General features: G+C 40.2%; 1 protein-coding gene across 1 annotated transcript in view; it reads left to right on the forward strand.

Moving 5' to 3' along the window:
* snx19b (sorting nexin 19b) overlaps nucleotides 1-13,991 on the forward strand; it is a 30,237-nt gene that overhangs the window by 2,849 nt on the left and 13,397 nt on the right. The window contains exons 5-12 of the mRNA XM_062386269.1: nucleotides 208-1,404; nucleotides 2,018-2,216; nucleotides 2,447-2,547; nucleotides 2,669-2,788; nucleotides 2,996-3,120; nucleotides 4,520-4,613; nucleotides 4,714-4,873; nucleotides 7,805-7,934. Of these exons, the coding sequence (XP_062242253.1) occupies nucleotides 208-1,404; nucleotides 2,018-2,216; nucleotides 2,447-2,547; nucleotides 2,669-2,788; nucleotides 2,996-3,120; nucleotides 4,520-4,613; nucleotides 4,714-4,873; nucleotides 7,805-7,934 (2,126 nt within the window). The remainder of the gene's footprint in view (nucleotides 1-207; nucleotides 1,405-2,017; nucleotides 2,217-2,446; nucleotides 2,548-2,668; nucleotides 2,789-2,995; nucleotides 3,121-4,519; nucleotides 4,614-4,713; nucleotides 4,874-7,804; nucleotides 7,935-13,991) is intronic.

A 13,991-nucleotide genomic window follows, 5' to 3' on the forward strand; every position in this document is an offset into this window, starting at 1 on the left:
TTGCTTCAGAGCCCTTCACTTGTTACACACTGTATTCTGTCGTAGATTAATTGGTAAATGAACAAAATTCCCATTACTGCAATATTTATACTCTAAATGATAGAAGCAGAATTAATAGAAACCACATTTACTCATGGAAGACCATAATTTTAATTTCTAAACAACTGGACTTCAGAGGGGCAAGATAAACTTTTCAAATCATTGCAGGAGCTGACCCAGAGGATCCTCGATCTGTTTGGCTGCCACCTGCAGGACTACATCAGAGCGAAGGAGCTGGTGACCGAGCAGCAGATGACCATGAGTTGTGAGAGCGAGCGGTTGTGGAAAGCCTATTCCAGTCTTACCACACCTCATCTTGCCATGACCAGTGACAAAGCGGAGCTAAACTACACCAGAGGATTTGTAGATTTGTTATTGCATGTTTTGGTGCCATTGCCGCACTTGGAGTCCCATACTGGACGGTTTGTGGTTGGAGAGCTCATCACCTGCAATGTCTTTCTCCCTCTTATTGCCAAACTGTCTGACCCTGACTGGTTAAACATCCTTATAATTGAAATATTTGGAAGGTCCAGCAAACCCCAGGAATGCATTGCGACAAAGCCGATGACCCCATCACCACCAACATATGAATCTGATCTCCCTGCATTACAAGAGATTGCACAGGTTCCTCAAAGGAATACTGAAATTCCTCAAGCAGGAGCACAGATTGAAATTGTCCCTGAGGCAGAGATGGCTGAGCTTGCTGCCTATGACGTCTTCGACTCAGGGGAGGTGGACTGTCCACAGAATAACACTGAAGAAGAAGAAAGTCCTCCACCCTTTCTAGAGCATTTTATGAGGGGAAGCAAGTCAAACCCATTTTACCAGGAAAATGACTCAGACCTTGATTCTCCTTTGGCTGAATATAAACAGAGTCCCACCGATTCACTGGTCATGATAGGCCAAGAGGAGGCTCTGGATGACAGATGCAAAGGGTTTACCACATCTGTTGAAAATAACATTGGTGTGGACTTGGAGGATGTTTGTCCCTGTCCATTGGATGGCTCCTGCCAAAGCATACGGGTGAATTCAGAAAATCCAAATGGCTATGGCCTCTCATCAGTTCGGGCATCACAGGGGACTCCTAGTGTCAGCAACCTCCAGGACCTGGAGAGGGATGCCAGTTCCCCACCAGTAAACCCAACCAGGGAGCTTCTCCTGAGCGTAGAACAGACTGGGTTGGGTAACCCTAATGAACTAGTCAGTCCCTCGCAGGTCACTTCTCCCATGCCATCATTCAGTTTCCAGCCCCTCAGTAGCCCAGATGGACCAGTCATCATTCAGAACCTCCGCATCACTGGTACCATCACAGCTAAGGAACACAGAGGAACTGGCTCACACCCCTACACTTTATACACAATCAAAGTAAGAACTGTCCACTTCCTCTGTTCACCAATCATTATTTTGTTCATTTGTTATCCTGTACTTTTCCAGGCTGATGAAGGGCTCAAATATGATAATCCAAAGGTAAAGACAACTTTCAAAGAAGAGTTACAAATGAAGAATAGGGGAGTTTTTCACTACTAACAGCGCTTTGTCGCAATGTAATGTTAAATGGATAAGCCCCATTTTCCTCGAGTCATTCATGCATATGCACGGGCTTGTGCACGTAAACACAAAACCATAAATGACGTTCTACTAATTGACAGTTTTTGGTAGAAATGCATCAACAAATGGAAATAAGAAGCAATAATAAGAAGAAAAGTGGCCTCTATTTCTTTCTTCCATTTAATGCTTTATGGTGATTTTCCAGAACTATTTATATCGGAATTTAGCTCTTATGTTGGCATTTTGGACACAAACTGTTAAACTGCATTATTTTTAAAACTTAATTGTATTGGACATTGGTATAATAGCATTATGCCTTAAGACATTTTAAAAGCTGTGCCACAAACTGCAATATGCTGCACGCAATATAAATTCAGACATGAATCATCAGATATAGTTAAGCTTTACCATTGTTTGTGTTGGTTTTCAGTATGAGACAGCAATGGGTTTTGAGAGCCCAGGAAGCCTCCAGTCCGGCTCTGATGAAGCCGAAGTCGTACAGACAACTTGTGAGAATCCCTCTCACATTCAGCCAGTAGCCTATCACATGGTCAACAGACGATACAGCGAGTTCCTCAACCTGCAAACACGGCTGGAAGAGAAAACTGACCTAAGGAAACTCAGCAAAGGTAGGGGGAGTCTGTTCTTTTTTGTCTATTTTATGTATGTAATAAAAAATTTGAAATCTCTTGTGGATCCTTGGAGCCACCAATGTGCACTGTGGCCAAGTAATCTCTTGTCTGGAGAAATCCATGCACCTGGATTTGCACTTTTTCCTTGGACATTGTTTAGACGTTTGATTTATGTTTGTTACTTGAGCCTACAACCTTCATGTTACTGTTATCTTACTTTGCTGTAGGTGTAAAAGGTCCAAGGAAAATATTTCCAGACATGCCATTTGGGAACATGGACAGTGACAAGATTGAGGCCCGGAAAGGACTGCTAGAAACCTTTTTAAAGGTTGGTGGGTTGATATTTTATCACTTAAAGAATTAAGTATTTTTATATATATGCACTTTTTACATTTGACATGGCTTTTGATCTTTAAGGTTGTAGAACGACATTCTGTTCTCTTTTTCAGCAACTCTGTGCCATCCCTGAAATAGCCAACAGTGAGGAGATGCAGGAGTTTCTGGCTCTCAATACGGACGCCAGGATTGCCTTTGTCAAGAAACCTTTCATTGTGTCACGCATAGACAAGGTTTGATCCTGAATATTTCACTGTGGTACAGCTGAATAATAATGTAGTTGACTTCACAGTAAGAATATTGTATATGCTTAGTAAAAACTATAATCAGACCATGATGCAACGATGTAAAGACATGATAAAAACTTGTTTGATGGTCTGAGCCTCTGCTGGGGTCATAATGGATTTAAAATACAGCACGTGTGTGTTTTTTGTGTGTAGATTATGGTGAATGCCATTGTGGACACCCTGAAGACAGCCTTTCCTCGTTCAGAGCCTCAAAGCCCCACAGAGGATAACGAAGCAGAGGTGGATGGTTGGAAAATAAGTTTGGACAAGAAGAGCAAGTAATACAAATAACAAATTAAAGCAAACTTTTTTATAAAGCACTTTTCAAAACACAAATACAAGGGGCTTCACAATAAAAACATAAAAAAAATGAATGCAAGCAATAGTTTAGTAGAAATTGAGTTAATAGAATTTATTTGTCAAAGGTCACTGTCCCCAAATAAACATGTTTTTTGGCCACAGTTATGACAAAATGTCCCTTAAATACTCATCAAGACATGAGTTGAATATTGTTACATAAGTGCCTACAAGTGTCCCACGTATTGTAAATCCCTAACCACAAGTGTGGGACATTTCTAGGCATTTTGCCTCAATAATCGTAGGCACTTAACATTATAGAAAAATGCCTAGAAATGTCCCGACCAATCAGAATGAGCCGGACACTTCTAGGCACTTAACATTATAGAAAAATGCCTAGAAATGTCCCACACTTGTGGTTAGAGATGTACAATATGTGGGACACTTCTAAGCACTTTACAGTGTAACAAAATGCCTAGAAATGTCCCACACTTGTGGTTAGAGATGTACAATATGTGGGACACTTTTAGGCACTTAACATTGTAACAAAATGCCTAGAGATGGCCCTCTCTTGTGGTTAGGGATGTATAATACCTGGGACACTTTATGATAAGTGTCTAATAATTCTATAGCAATCATTAAATGCCTTAGTAAGATTGTTCCAAAATAAGGGGCCAAAACTTTAAAAGCCCGGTCACCTCTGGTCTTGCGGTCCAGAAGAATCCTGCCTAATGAAGCACTCTACTCTGTAGGGGAGCAGCAACTGCGCAATGTAATTCGAAGCCAACCTATGTAGGGCTTTAATCAAGAGAATATTTCAAATCAACTCTAACTGGTTACCCTTGAAAAGGGGTTGAACATAAGTGAAATTATGAAAATGTTATGGAAAATGTTACAGTCTCTATCTAAAGGAGCATTGGCAGGATTGCCTTACCACACAAAAACATGGTCTTACAGTACAGGTGTATATAAAAGATTTCTGGGGCAAATAATCTAGTTATAAATTATAAAACTTAGTTTCATTAAAAAACACAATAAGGTTGAGAAGAGAGGAGCAGGCACTCTTTGAGAGCCAGTTTTACTCCTAAGTCAGTTTTGCCATTATTATTAATGAAAAAATACTATTGGGGACTTTAAGTGGGAAGCCTGTGGGGATCATGTCTTGCATGAAAGGGGATTACATTACATTACATTTCATTTAGCTGATGCTTTTATCTAAAGAGTCTTACAATAAGTGCATTCAACCATGATCAGGATTTGGGGCGTCTGAACCCGCTCTTTGTTGAACGTGAATAAAAAGAACATTCATAGCAGAGAACAACAGAATTATGGGAAATATTGATTTTACCTTTGTGGTGAATTTTTTTTTCTGACTCTCAGGTCTCGTCTGAAGTTCAGTAGTAAAAGCAGTCCCTCTATGAACGGCTCTGACATAAGACCACCAGTTTTGTTCAGTTGGGAGCAAACCAGCACAGTAAGTGTCTCACATTTGAACGACTGATATTTCGTCATCAGTTGAAATCTACAGTAACTACATTTTACTTTTCTATTTCACCTTTTCTGTTCCCTCGAAGGTTTTCGGCAAGATGTCCTTGGGAGATTTGCAAGCCTTTATCACTGAACAAGAAAAACTGTGCATCAGAGTTGAGTCGGAGAGGCAGGAGAGCCCGGTGGGCAGAGAATTCCGAGGCTACCTGGATGACAGCTTGAGAGGAAAGCAGAGTCAGGAGCGTGGTAAGAGCAAACGGCCTAGATACCTGAAATGGGAAACACTGGCCTTGTGTAAAAGTCAGTCAGGTTGTTAGTTGATCAATTTCCCAGAGTGACTGTTGGTCATTTTAAAAGGTATCAGAAGACTCGCCTCAAAGAACACCAGTTTAAAAGTAAAACCCTAATCATCACAGGTCTTCACACCCAACTGCCACCATATGAAGCAGAGTTACTCCATCGACTGCCTGAGGACAGGTTCTGAGATTTGAACTGTTGATGGCGTCCGTCTATACTGCTCGAGGACCTGTCATAACAGTGTTGGCACCAGAGGTTAAGCATATATTACAAAGAGAGCTGCTACAGCTAGATTGATGATCCTGAATATTTTTTTAATCAAATATTGTAATTTAATTGAAATCCCAAATTTGTCTAGAGCCTTAAATGATAAGGCCAGCAATTTTCTGTATTCTTCATATTGTCATCAAATATTTATAATAGTCTTATCCTTTAACCTCCAGGCCTCTTGTCATTATCTGTGCAATCATCATGTCTGCTTGTCTGCGTCACTCTGGCTTGTCTGCTTTCGTTTTCCTTCGTGTCGGACCAGCACACTGACTCACTCCCTGTTGTGTCTTCCTTCTTTCCTGTCTGCTTCACTCACCAGTTTCCATCCAACATCTGATCACAATTACAGCAGCGCCCTCTGATCGAAACCAGCTTGTGTTTTGCAGTCACTCATCAGACTCACCAGACCAGGTTATATGTTTTGGCAACCTTTGGCATGCTGCTGTAGCTGAACAGACAAAAGCTCAGGAATTGCCTTGATGAGACAGACGTGATTTTCTTTTTTTTTTTGTTCTTTCCAAACCAAAAAGTTTCCACAAACAGTGGCATGGGTCAGCCTGCAGTTGAACCCAGTTTGGACTCTGCTCGGCTTTGGCAAACAGCCATCTTTGTTGATGGAAACTATATGTGTGGAATAATCCTTTTACATTTCAGCTTTATATAACTTGACTCATTGGAGGGGAAGACAGCTGCACCATATGAAAGTGGGACTAAGTGGAGGAGAGAAGTGAAAGTGAACATTTCTCCTTTTGTTATATTCTAGGTTCATGCTAAAATGTTTTAAATAAATTTGTGACCAGTTTAATTTTCCCAACCTCCCATTATGACAGCAGGATTTATTAAAAAGGAAGAACTTTAATATCACATTGTTGTATGCATCCTTTTGGGGATTTGGGTTTTTTCTACGATTCTGTCTGCAGATCCTCTCAAACTGCGTCAGGTTGAATGGCGGCTGTCGATTTTCAGGTCTCTCTCGAGATATTTATCTGGGTCCTAAGCCACTGCTGCATTGTCACAGATGTGATCTTACAGGGTCATAGTCCCGCTGGACAGTGAACCGTCAGCCCAGTCTGAGGTCCTGAACACTCTGGACTCAGTTTCTATGAAGGATATCTTTGTACTTTGCTCTGATCAGCCCTGCCTAAAACCGAACTAGTCTCCTATTCAAAAACAACCCCAAAGCATGATGCTGCCACCACCGTTCTGTGGTGTGCTTGCTTTCCTCCAGACATGACACCAAAAAGTTTAATCCTCGTTCATCCAACCAGAGATTGAGTCCTTAAGGTGGTATCATTTGGGACCCATGCCTTCGCCCCAACTCTACCGCTTAGCTGTCTTGACCTCTGACATTTTCCCCCTTGTTGCATCACGCACGTTACCCCTCCATCTTTGTCTGTCACTCATTCACATTGTATTGAAACGATCTTTGCATTTAGTTGACAATGGAATAAGACCTTTTCTGTTTAATTGAATCCCAAATGCATTTCTTCCTTGTTCAGGCATCTGACCCTCACTCTGACTGTCTTTTTCCAGACAGTCCGAGTGAATGAAGGTTGAATGAAGCGTCTGTACTGAACGGATGCTGCAATGTTCCACAACCAATATAACCACAGTGTGTTAATTTTACACTGCATTTTAAGCAACCCAATACCTACATTCAGTCCCTGCTGAATTACTGATACTAATTCAATGGCCTTTCTTTTTCAAGTATATATTTCCCTCCTCGTTTATCAATACAAGGGTAAACAAACGCATTGTAAAAAAGACTTGCAGCTGTCATGCGCTACACACGCACCCAGTGCAGATAAGGTGTTACATTTTCACATGCATGTAGGCCGTTGTAAGAAGGCCGAAAACCCCCCACACAGGACACGTATATAAAACAAATAAAAACGATTTTTTTAATAGTATTGATTTTTTTCAATATTCAAGTTATAGTCAACAAAATTCTTTCCAACACCTGTTATTCTCCAAATTAGCCAGCTCAAACACCAAAATAGATAATTGTATACTGGTTCAAGTTTCAAACATGGTTTAAGTTGTGTCACATGATCCGAGAAGAAATAATGTAGTAAAATGTAGAAAGTACCCTTGAAAATGCACTGTATTTCTTAACTCATCACTCCGAATAGAACATTTAAATGAAATAAAGAATCCAAGTCACATCATAGATGGATGGTTTCCAAAGTACACTATTTCAGTGCTATTAACTCAGTAGTATAGCATTTGTATTTATATGAAATATTATATTCATTAACTGTATCACCTTCTTCGGAATCTAAAATTCAAAAGATTTCTAATCAAGTAATTTATATCAATAATTAAGAAAATTGCCTTGAATTTAATACAATCAGGCAATCCGGTTCACAATAATAATCACCTACCTCTAGTAATTTCTCCTTCTCTGCCACATGAGGGCAGTATTAATGAATGCATGTAGTGCTGATGTGACAACAGAACCAAACTGTTTATCAGATGCACACTGAAGAAAAGGTAATATCATTTTGGAATCTGTCTGTCAGTCTATCTAACACAGTAATGAATTTATGAGTCTGCATAGTAAAAACCGGGTGTTGTGTTTTTCTTGTGTCTTGTATGTCGTGGGCACAGCCTCTGAGATGGCGCTGGCTGAGGTGGCTCTGAACATCCTGTGTCTGCTGATGAAAGAACAGTGGAGCTGGCTGTGCAGTGAAAACATTCAGAGGACCATCAGGCTGCTGTTTGGGACTTTTATTAACAGGTGACATGCCACATTCATTTGAAATACACGAGATCAGTCATATGTCCAATAGCAGATGTCAAATGCATCCAAAATCAGTTAATCCATGATCGTGCATATTTCATTCAAACATATGTCCGCACATTTGGGTATTGACCTTTGTGATGGGTGGTCCATCAGGCAGAGGCAGTATGTAATGTAATAATTCTGCTGCAAAGATCGCATGATTCTTTTCACAATACATCGTCTTTTTTTCCTGTTCATCCAGGAACATAAATATGAATTCAGCAGGATTTTATTAAGATCAGTTCTTCATGTGAGTGATTAGAAAAGAGCAGAGGAACATAAAATGATCCTTCATTAATTGTAATAGAGGTAAAAGTTTTAAATAATAGTGATATTGATCTGAAGTCATATCACACAGCCCTAAGCCGTAGTATTGAGGTCCTGCTGATACACTTGCTTGACCAATCAGGAGTCAGTTAGTTATTCATTACACATCAAATAGATAATAAACCAAGCTTGCTGGAAAGATTAAAACGTACACGCATTAGTGTGATAAGATCTACCTCAAATGACGGAGACCCCCTTTGAGAAAATGTAATTTGATGTATAATTTTTCTTTTTAGTATAGCCCATGTCCCATTTACTAAAATGGAAGAGGCAGGATTAATGATTAATTCCATCTTTACATACACACTGATGACAGGAAAGGGTTTACATAATTTCCTCAAAGATGTTTGTTTTTCTTTCATTTGTACCTTCCTCTGCACCAATACTCTTTGGCTTTGCTGAGCAGGGCAGGGCACAATAATATATAGTACTGTGAGTTATCTCAGTTAGAGCCATCCTGCCAATTTCTGCTGTATTTCTGGGTGCGATGACTGCAATCTAAATAAAGTAGCGCAGATATTTCTCTTTCCAGCCATGTAATGCTGAGTCTTTCCCAGGCTGTGTGATCAGTGATGATTTAAGAGAGACGCACCACATACAGATCCCTGGGAAGAAAACTCCATAACAGCAAAGATGTTGGTTGTATGACAGATACTCCTCCTCATGAATATCGGTCGAATGGGAAACATATCTAACTAATGGTGTTGTTGGACTGATGCAGGTCAATCCCTGTAAATTTGTTGTAGAAGTATTATCTGTGGTAAAATGTTGTTATAGAATTGATTCATTAATTTTATAATGCAACTATTTTCCGGTGATCATTGAAAGAGCAGTTGTGACTCTCCCCATAAAATTGGAGCTTGACATTGTTGGCCTGCAGCCAAGTGGCGACACTTAACAAAAAGACTTAGGTATAATCTTGCTGGTGATCATAATTGATGTTGTTTTATTGTCCTAGCCATTATCAAAGTTGATGTTTCAGTAATTTATCTGTCTCCCTCTTGTGGCCAAGGCTGCAGGCTAATTAGTGGCTGAAAAATCAAAAGTCACCTCAATCCATGGAACTGCCAAACATAACAATGATGCTTATCATATGATATTGTAATATAACAGAGAGAAACCTCACTGTGATTCTACATATACATTGACTTTACCTATTATTGGTTACAGCAGATATCAGTTGCATTTGCGCGACCATCTTTCCTACTGACTGATGCTGCCATAAAGCAAAGCATTTGTTATCTCCCCCCCTCACATTGATTGCCTCTGAATGAGTCTGTCTTCTCAAACAGCTTTTACTGGCTTTTTCTCATGCAACAAAAAAATGCAATGGAAACTTCTGCATAGGAGGAATTTGTATTCACAGCCAGGTCAGGACAGGAAGACATAGGTTTCTCAGCGGAGATTCCACAGAGAGTGAGAGCTGTTAATGAGCCATGGGGACTTATATACAGGCTTATGTGCTATTTGGATTGTCAAAAGAGTTGATATTTGAAAGAGACTCTGATTCCTTGCAGAGGTCTATGTCTTAAGAAATAGGTGGCATCACTTGCCATCACTTTCCTCACTTGCCATGCAGTTATTAATACAGAAACAAAACAGAAAGGTAATCAGTAAAGAAAAATGCCCACTAGCTTGCACTCACTTTTTGAAAAGTATGGAAGGCGTTTCACTTCTGCATTTGAAGTTTATGTGCACATGCATGCCTGCACTATTTGGCCCTTAAGAGAATGCCTGACATAAACAGTGAGGTACATATCTCGTGCTGCCAGTAAACTGAACATGTAGACAATGTTCTCAGGTTCTATGGTTCGTGCTGTGACCTCACGTTCCCTGGGGTGTCAGTATCAGACTATAATTGCTTCACATTGATGCCGGGCCCCTCTATTTTAAGAAGTTCCACCAGCCAAGCATGAACGACCTTGTATTTTAGTTTAGCCTCATCTATATTAGGCGGCAGTCTGTCAACATGGCAGTGACAGCTCTCAGTGTGGCAGGTATCGCCTCTCATCAACTGATTTATCGGTGCAGAGGAGATTGGATGCTTTGAATTGCTTGTAATAGAAACACCACATGTACTGTTAATTTATTATTTTTATAGAAGAGCTGAAACAAATGCAAAGTGATAGATAGACCACTTTGGTAGAGCGTGTAAGCCTTTAACCTGAAGGTTCGATCCCAGCCTATTCCGCGTGCTAAAGTGTCCTTGGGCAAGATACTGAACCCAAATTGCCCCTGACATTCGCTTTGAAAATGTGCTGCCAATAGATGCACTGTATGATATGTATAATGAGTTTGTGAATGGCAAAAAACGTTACTGTAAAGTGCTTTGAGTGGTCATCTAGACCAAGAAAAGTGATTTATAAATACAGACCACTTACCATTTACAAAAAACATCAATAAATATAATCAAACAATAAAACTTTCCCGGCATGGAGTTACATAAAAGCGAAATGAAAAAAATCAAGCAAGAATACCTAAAAAAAATACAAAATACACAAGAGCGCAATTTAAAAACCTCTCTTGTAAATGGAAAAAGGGATTAAAGAATGATGTGAATAATTGTTCAAAATGTTACCATATGTCAGGGTGCTTTAATGTGTCCTGGCCACAACCTTGGGTTTTTAGTCTTCAATGAGGTTTACCAGAACAATGCTTGGGAATATCTGAATGCACTCCATCAAATTAAGAAACACAAAAGACAAAATATGTTGCTATTTTATATTTTTCCATTCGTAGCTAATTCTGAAAGCTACCAGTTAAGCTACAGGGCAGCAGTGTTGGTGGCTCCAGCATCATGGTGCAGACTCGCTTATATTTCTTGAAAACGTTTCACCTCCCATCCAAGAGGCTTCTTCAGTTCTCTAACTGCAGGGGTGATACAACACTTTGAGATGTTGGGATGAAGAAGAAAGTCGCATGGCACTCAGTAGAGTATCTTCAATCAGGAAACTAAACTTCTATAGATAAAACCTACGTACCGGAGATAACTGAGGAGCTCAGTGGAGGAAGTGGTTTTGCTTCCACTCTGTCCTTTAAGTTATAAAAATCCATAAACCTCATTGTGCATTACTGCTTATAACTGTTTTTTGAAATTAGAAGTGGACCTTTTTTCTGTTTTGGTCCATTTTTCTCATTTATAGCTATATATCCACACAATCTCTTGGTGAGCTTTTTTTTGTACTGGGACTGAAAAGATTTGACAAATATTGTGACAGGTTTTATATAATCTAACAGCTGTTAGCTAGAGGGAAATGAAAGCTGAAGGCAGCGAAAAAAAAATGTATCCAGGCCAGTCCACTGCTTCAGTGGATGCACATATCCAAGAATCTAATTTAGAGCTCAAAGTGAACAAAGCAGGTGTGTGCTTCTGTCTGAGAGAAGAAACCAGGACCCAATGTTCGGTGGCTAAATCTTGTGTGTTTCTGGGACAGATCTGGCTGGAAAATGCCGGCTCTCTGCTAATATAAATGAGGTCCAAGGTGAAGCTGACGTTTGGGAGATGTCTGATTTTTATGGACTGGAAAGTGGGACAAGATCAGTATAGTTTTTTTCTCTTAGACAGTCTGGATGGAAAATCCGACTGGAGCCAGATTGTTGTCAGTTTCTAGATGAACTGTGTCTAGATGAAGCAGAGTATAGCCACTTTGTGACAACCTCACAAGCATGTCTAAGGATACTTAAAATTAGTAAAAATGCCTTATTTCACAATGTTAAAAAAGTCTTGTGATTTGATGCCATAAATATAAAATTGACTTGATTTAGCTTGAGCACCTGTCCTACCATCAGTCTTGTTCTGTTTTTTTCCTCGTTGGTCTGAAGGCCTTTCCACTGGATCACCTCTGCTCTGCCAGTCTGTAGCTGCACCTGTCATTCTATGACATGATCCTTTATTTTTACTCCCTTAAATCGCATATTAACACTTCCATAAACAATTCAGTTCACAGCTTGGTGAGGTGGTGGTGAGGTGAGGATGAAGGGGAGCATGGAGGCTTTAAAGCTTGTCAACAGTGTTCATAGAGAACACGCTCACTCTCTGTTTTCTTATGCTCTCCCTGCCTCTGCTCCAGCTACACTGTTAATTAATACCCAGGCATCTCCATCTGACATCCAGTGGGGTGCTTGGGTTTCACTGGCAGTGAACAACAAGTAGTTTGGCTGCGGGGAAAGTGGTTTCTTTCTCCCTGCTGCACAGTTTAGCCAATGACCACATTATGGCATTTGGAGAGAAGTCAGAAGATGTGGTCTGAACTCCAAAATAAACCAAACACAACATTATACTGGCTTTCATAAGTAGTATATTTTAATCCATGATTTATTACACGAGTCCACTGGCACAGTATATCGTAATCAGTTTTTTCTTCTCTGAGTCGACAGCTAGCTAAATGGTGAACGGGCTGTGGTGTAAGGTTAGACCATATCTGGATCTAGACCCGATCCGTTTGCAGCACGGTACGCTAGTACTAACGGATGCGGGCAGCCACTGGTAACCAGTGAAGGGAGCGAAGTAGTGTGAGTGAATTTAGGTTAAAGAGTGACAATAAAAACAATAACAATAATACATAATACCTTTTATATTTTATTTGTCGTTTTGTCTATATTTATAGAGACACATTGAAGAGTCCAAAACAGGATGAGAAAGACATGTAGTAAACTATGGTTAGTTATTTTCTATTGCGTTGTAGTTGCATTGGGCCATTGCATTGATTCCTTTTGAGCTTTCATCAATAAGCATAACAGCAGCTATTTGTTGGATGTAATGTTGCAGCACAGTCCATCACCATGCAGACACATCTTATGGCTCCAGCTAGCTGCTGGTGTCTTGTCAACTGGGTCATTTGCCAGTTTGTCATTTGTCTGGTGTTGGCTTGGCACCTTGTTCTCAAGAGAGAGAAGAATATTTTGTTCAGGCACTGTGGTCTAAAATGACTCAATGGACGAATATATGTAGCTAAAATAGCCATCTGTGTCTGGCTGTGAATACAAGACCGTTTTAGTCTAGTTGTGACTTCATTTGCGAGAATTTATTCTTGTGGACATGGTGGTTCATTTGTAGCTCTGCCTGACTTAACAAGTGTCAGAGATCATTTTTCGTCTAGTCTTAAAATAACAAAGGACCTCATGCCTTGTTGCAGTGTGAAGACCTATGGATTCTCAGTGAGAGGAATCCAGGGACTAACTCTTCTCAATGATTGGACCTGAAACAGCGGTCTCTCTTCGACCAGGGATAAAACATCTGGTTGTTTTTCTCTGTGAGGAGCTGATATCAGAGTCTTGTTTTCCTTCTGCTCTGGTGCAATGTGCTAACATGTGGCTCCTAATGCCAGACATGAGATGCAAACAGAAGAACCAGGATGGAAGCTCCAAGCTTCTTCTGTCAGCAGGAATTCCCTCTGAGGCTGAGTGTGCTGGTGGTCAGATGGCAGGGCCATACGTGATAGATTTGGCATTGGATGGAAAAGATCCTTGTTACATAATGGTGCAAGCTACCAGCCTGTGTTGAGAGGGGGAGGTATCCTCAGACAGGCTGTTCCTGTGATGAGGCAGATTCAGCCAGCTTGTATCTCACACTGTGTTACAGCCTTTTTTCCTTGTATTTCTCTGAAGACATTTCTGAACTATAAATATTGACTTCTTTTACAGTATTCTGACAGTATTCTGCAGTTCCGTTCGAATGCCTTCAGA

Source organism: Platichthys flesus, chromosome 4 (genome assembly GCF_949316205.1).
Source record: "Platichthys flesus chromosome 4, fPlaFle2.1, whole genome shotgun sequence".
In the NCBI taxonomy this organism is placed as follows: domain Eukaryota; kingdom Metazoa; phylum Chordata; class Actinopteri; order Pleuronectiformes; family Pleuronectidae; genus Platichthys; species Platichthys flesus.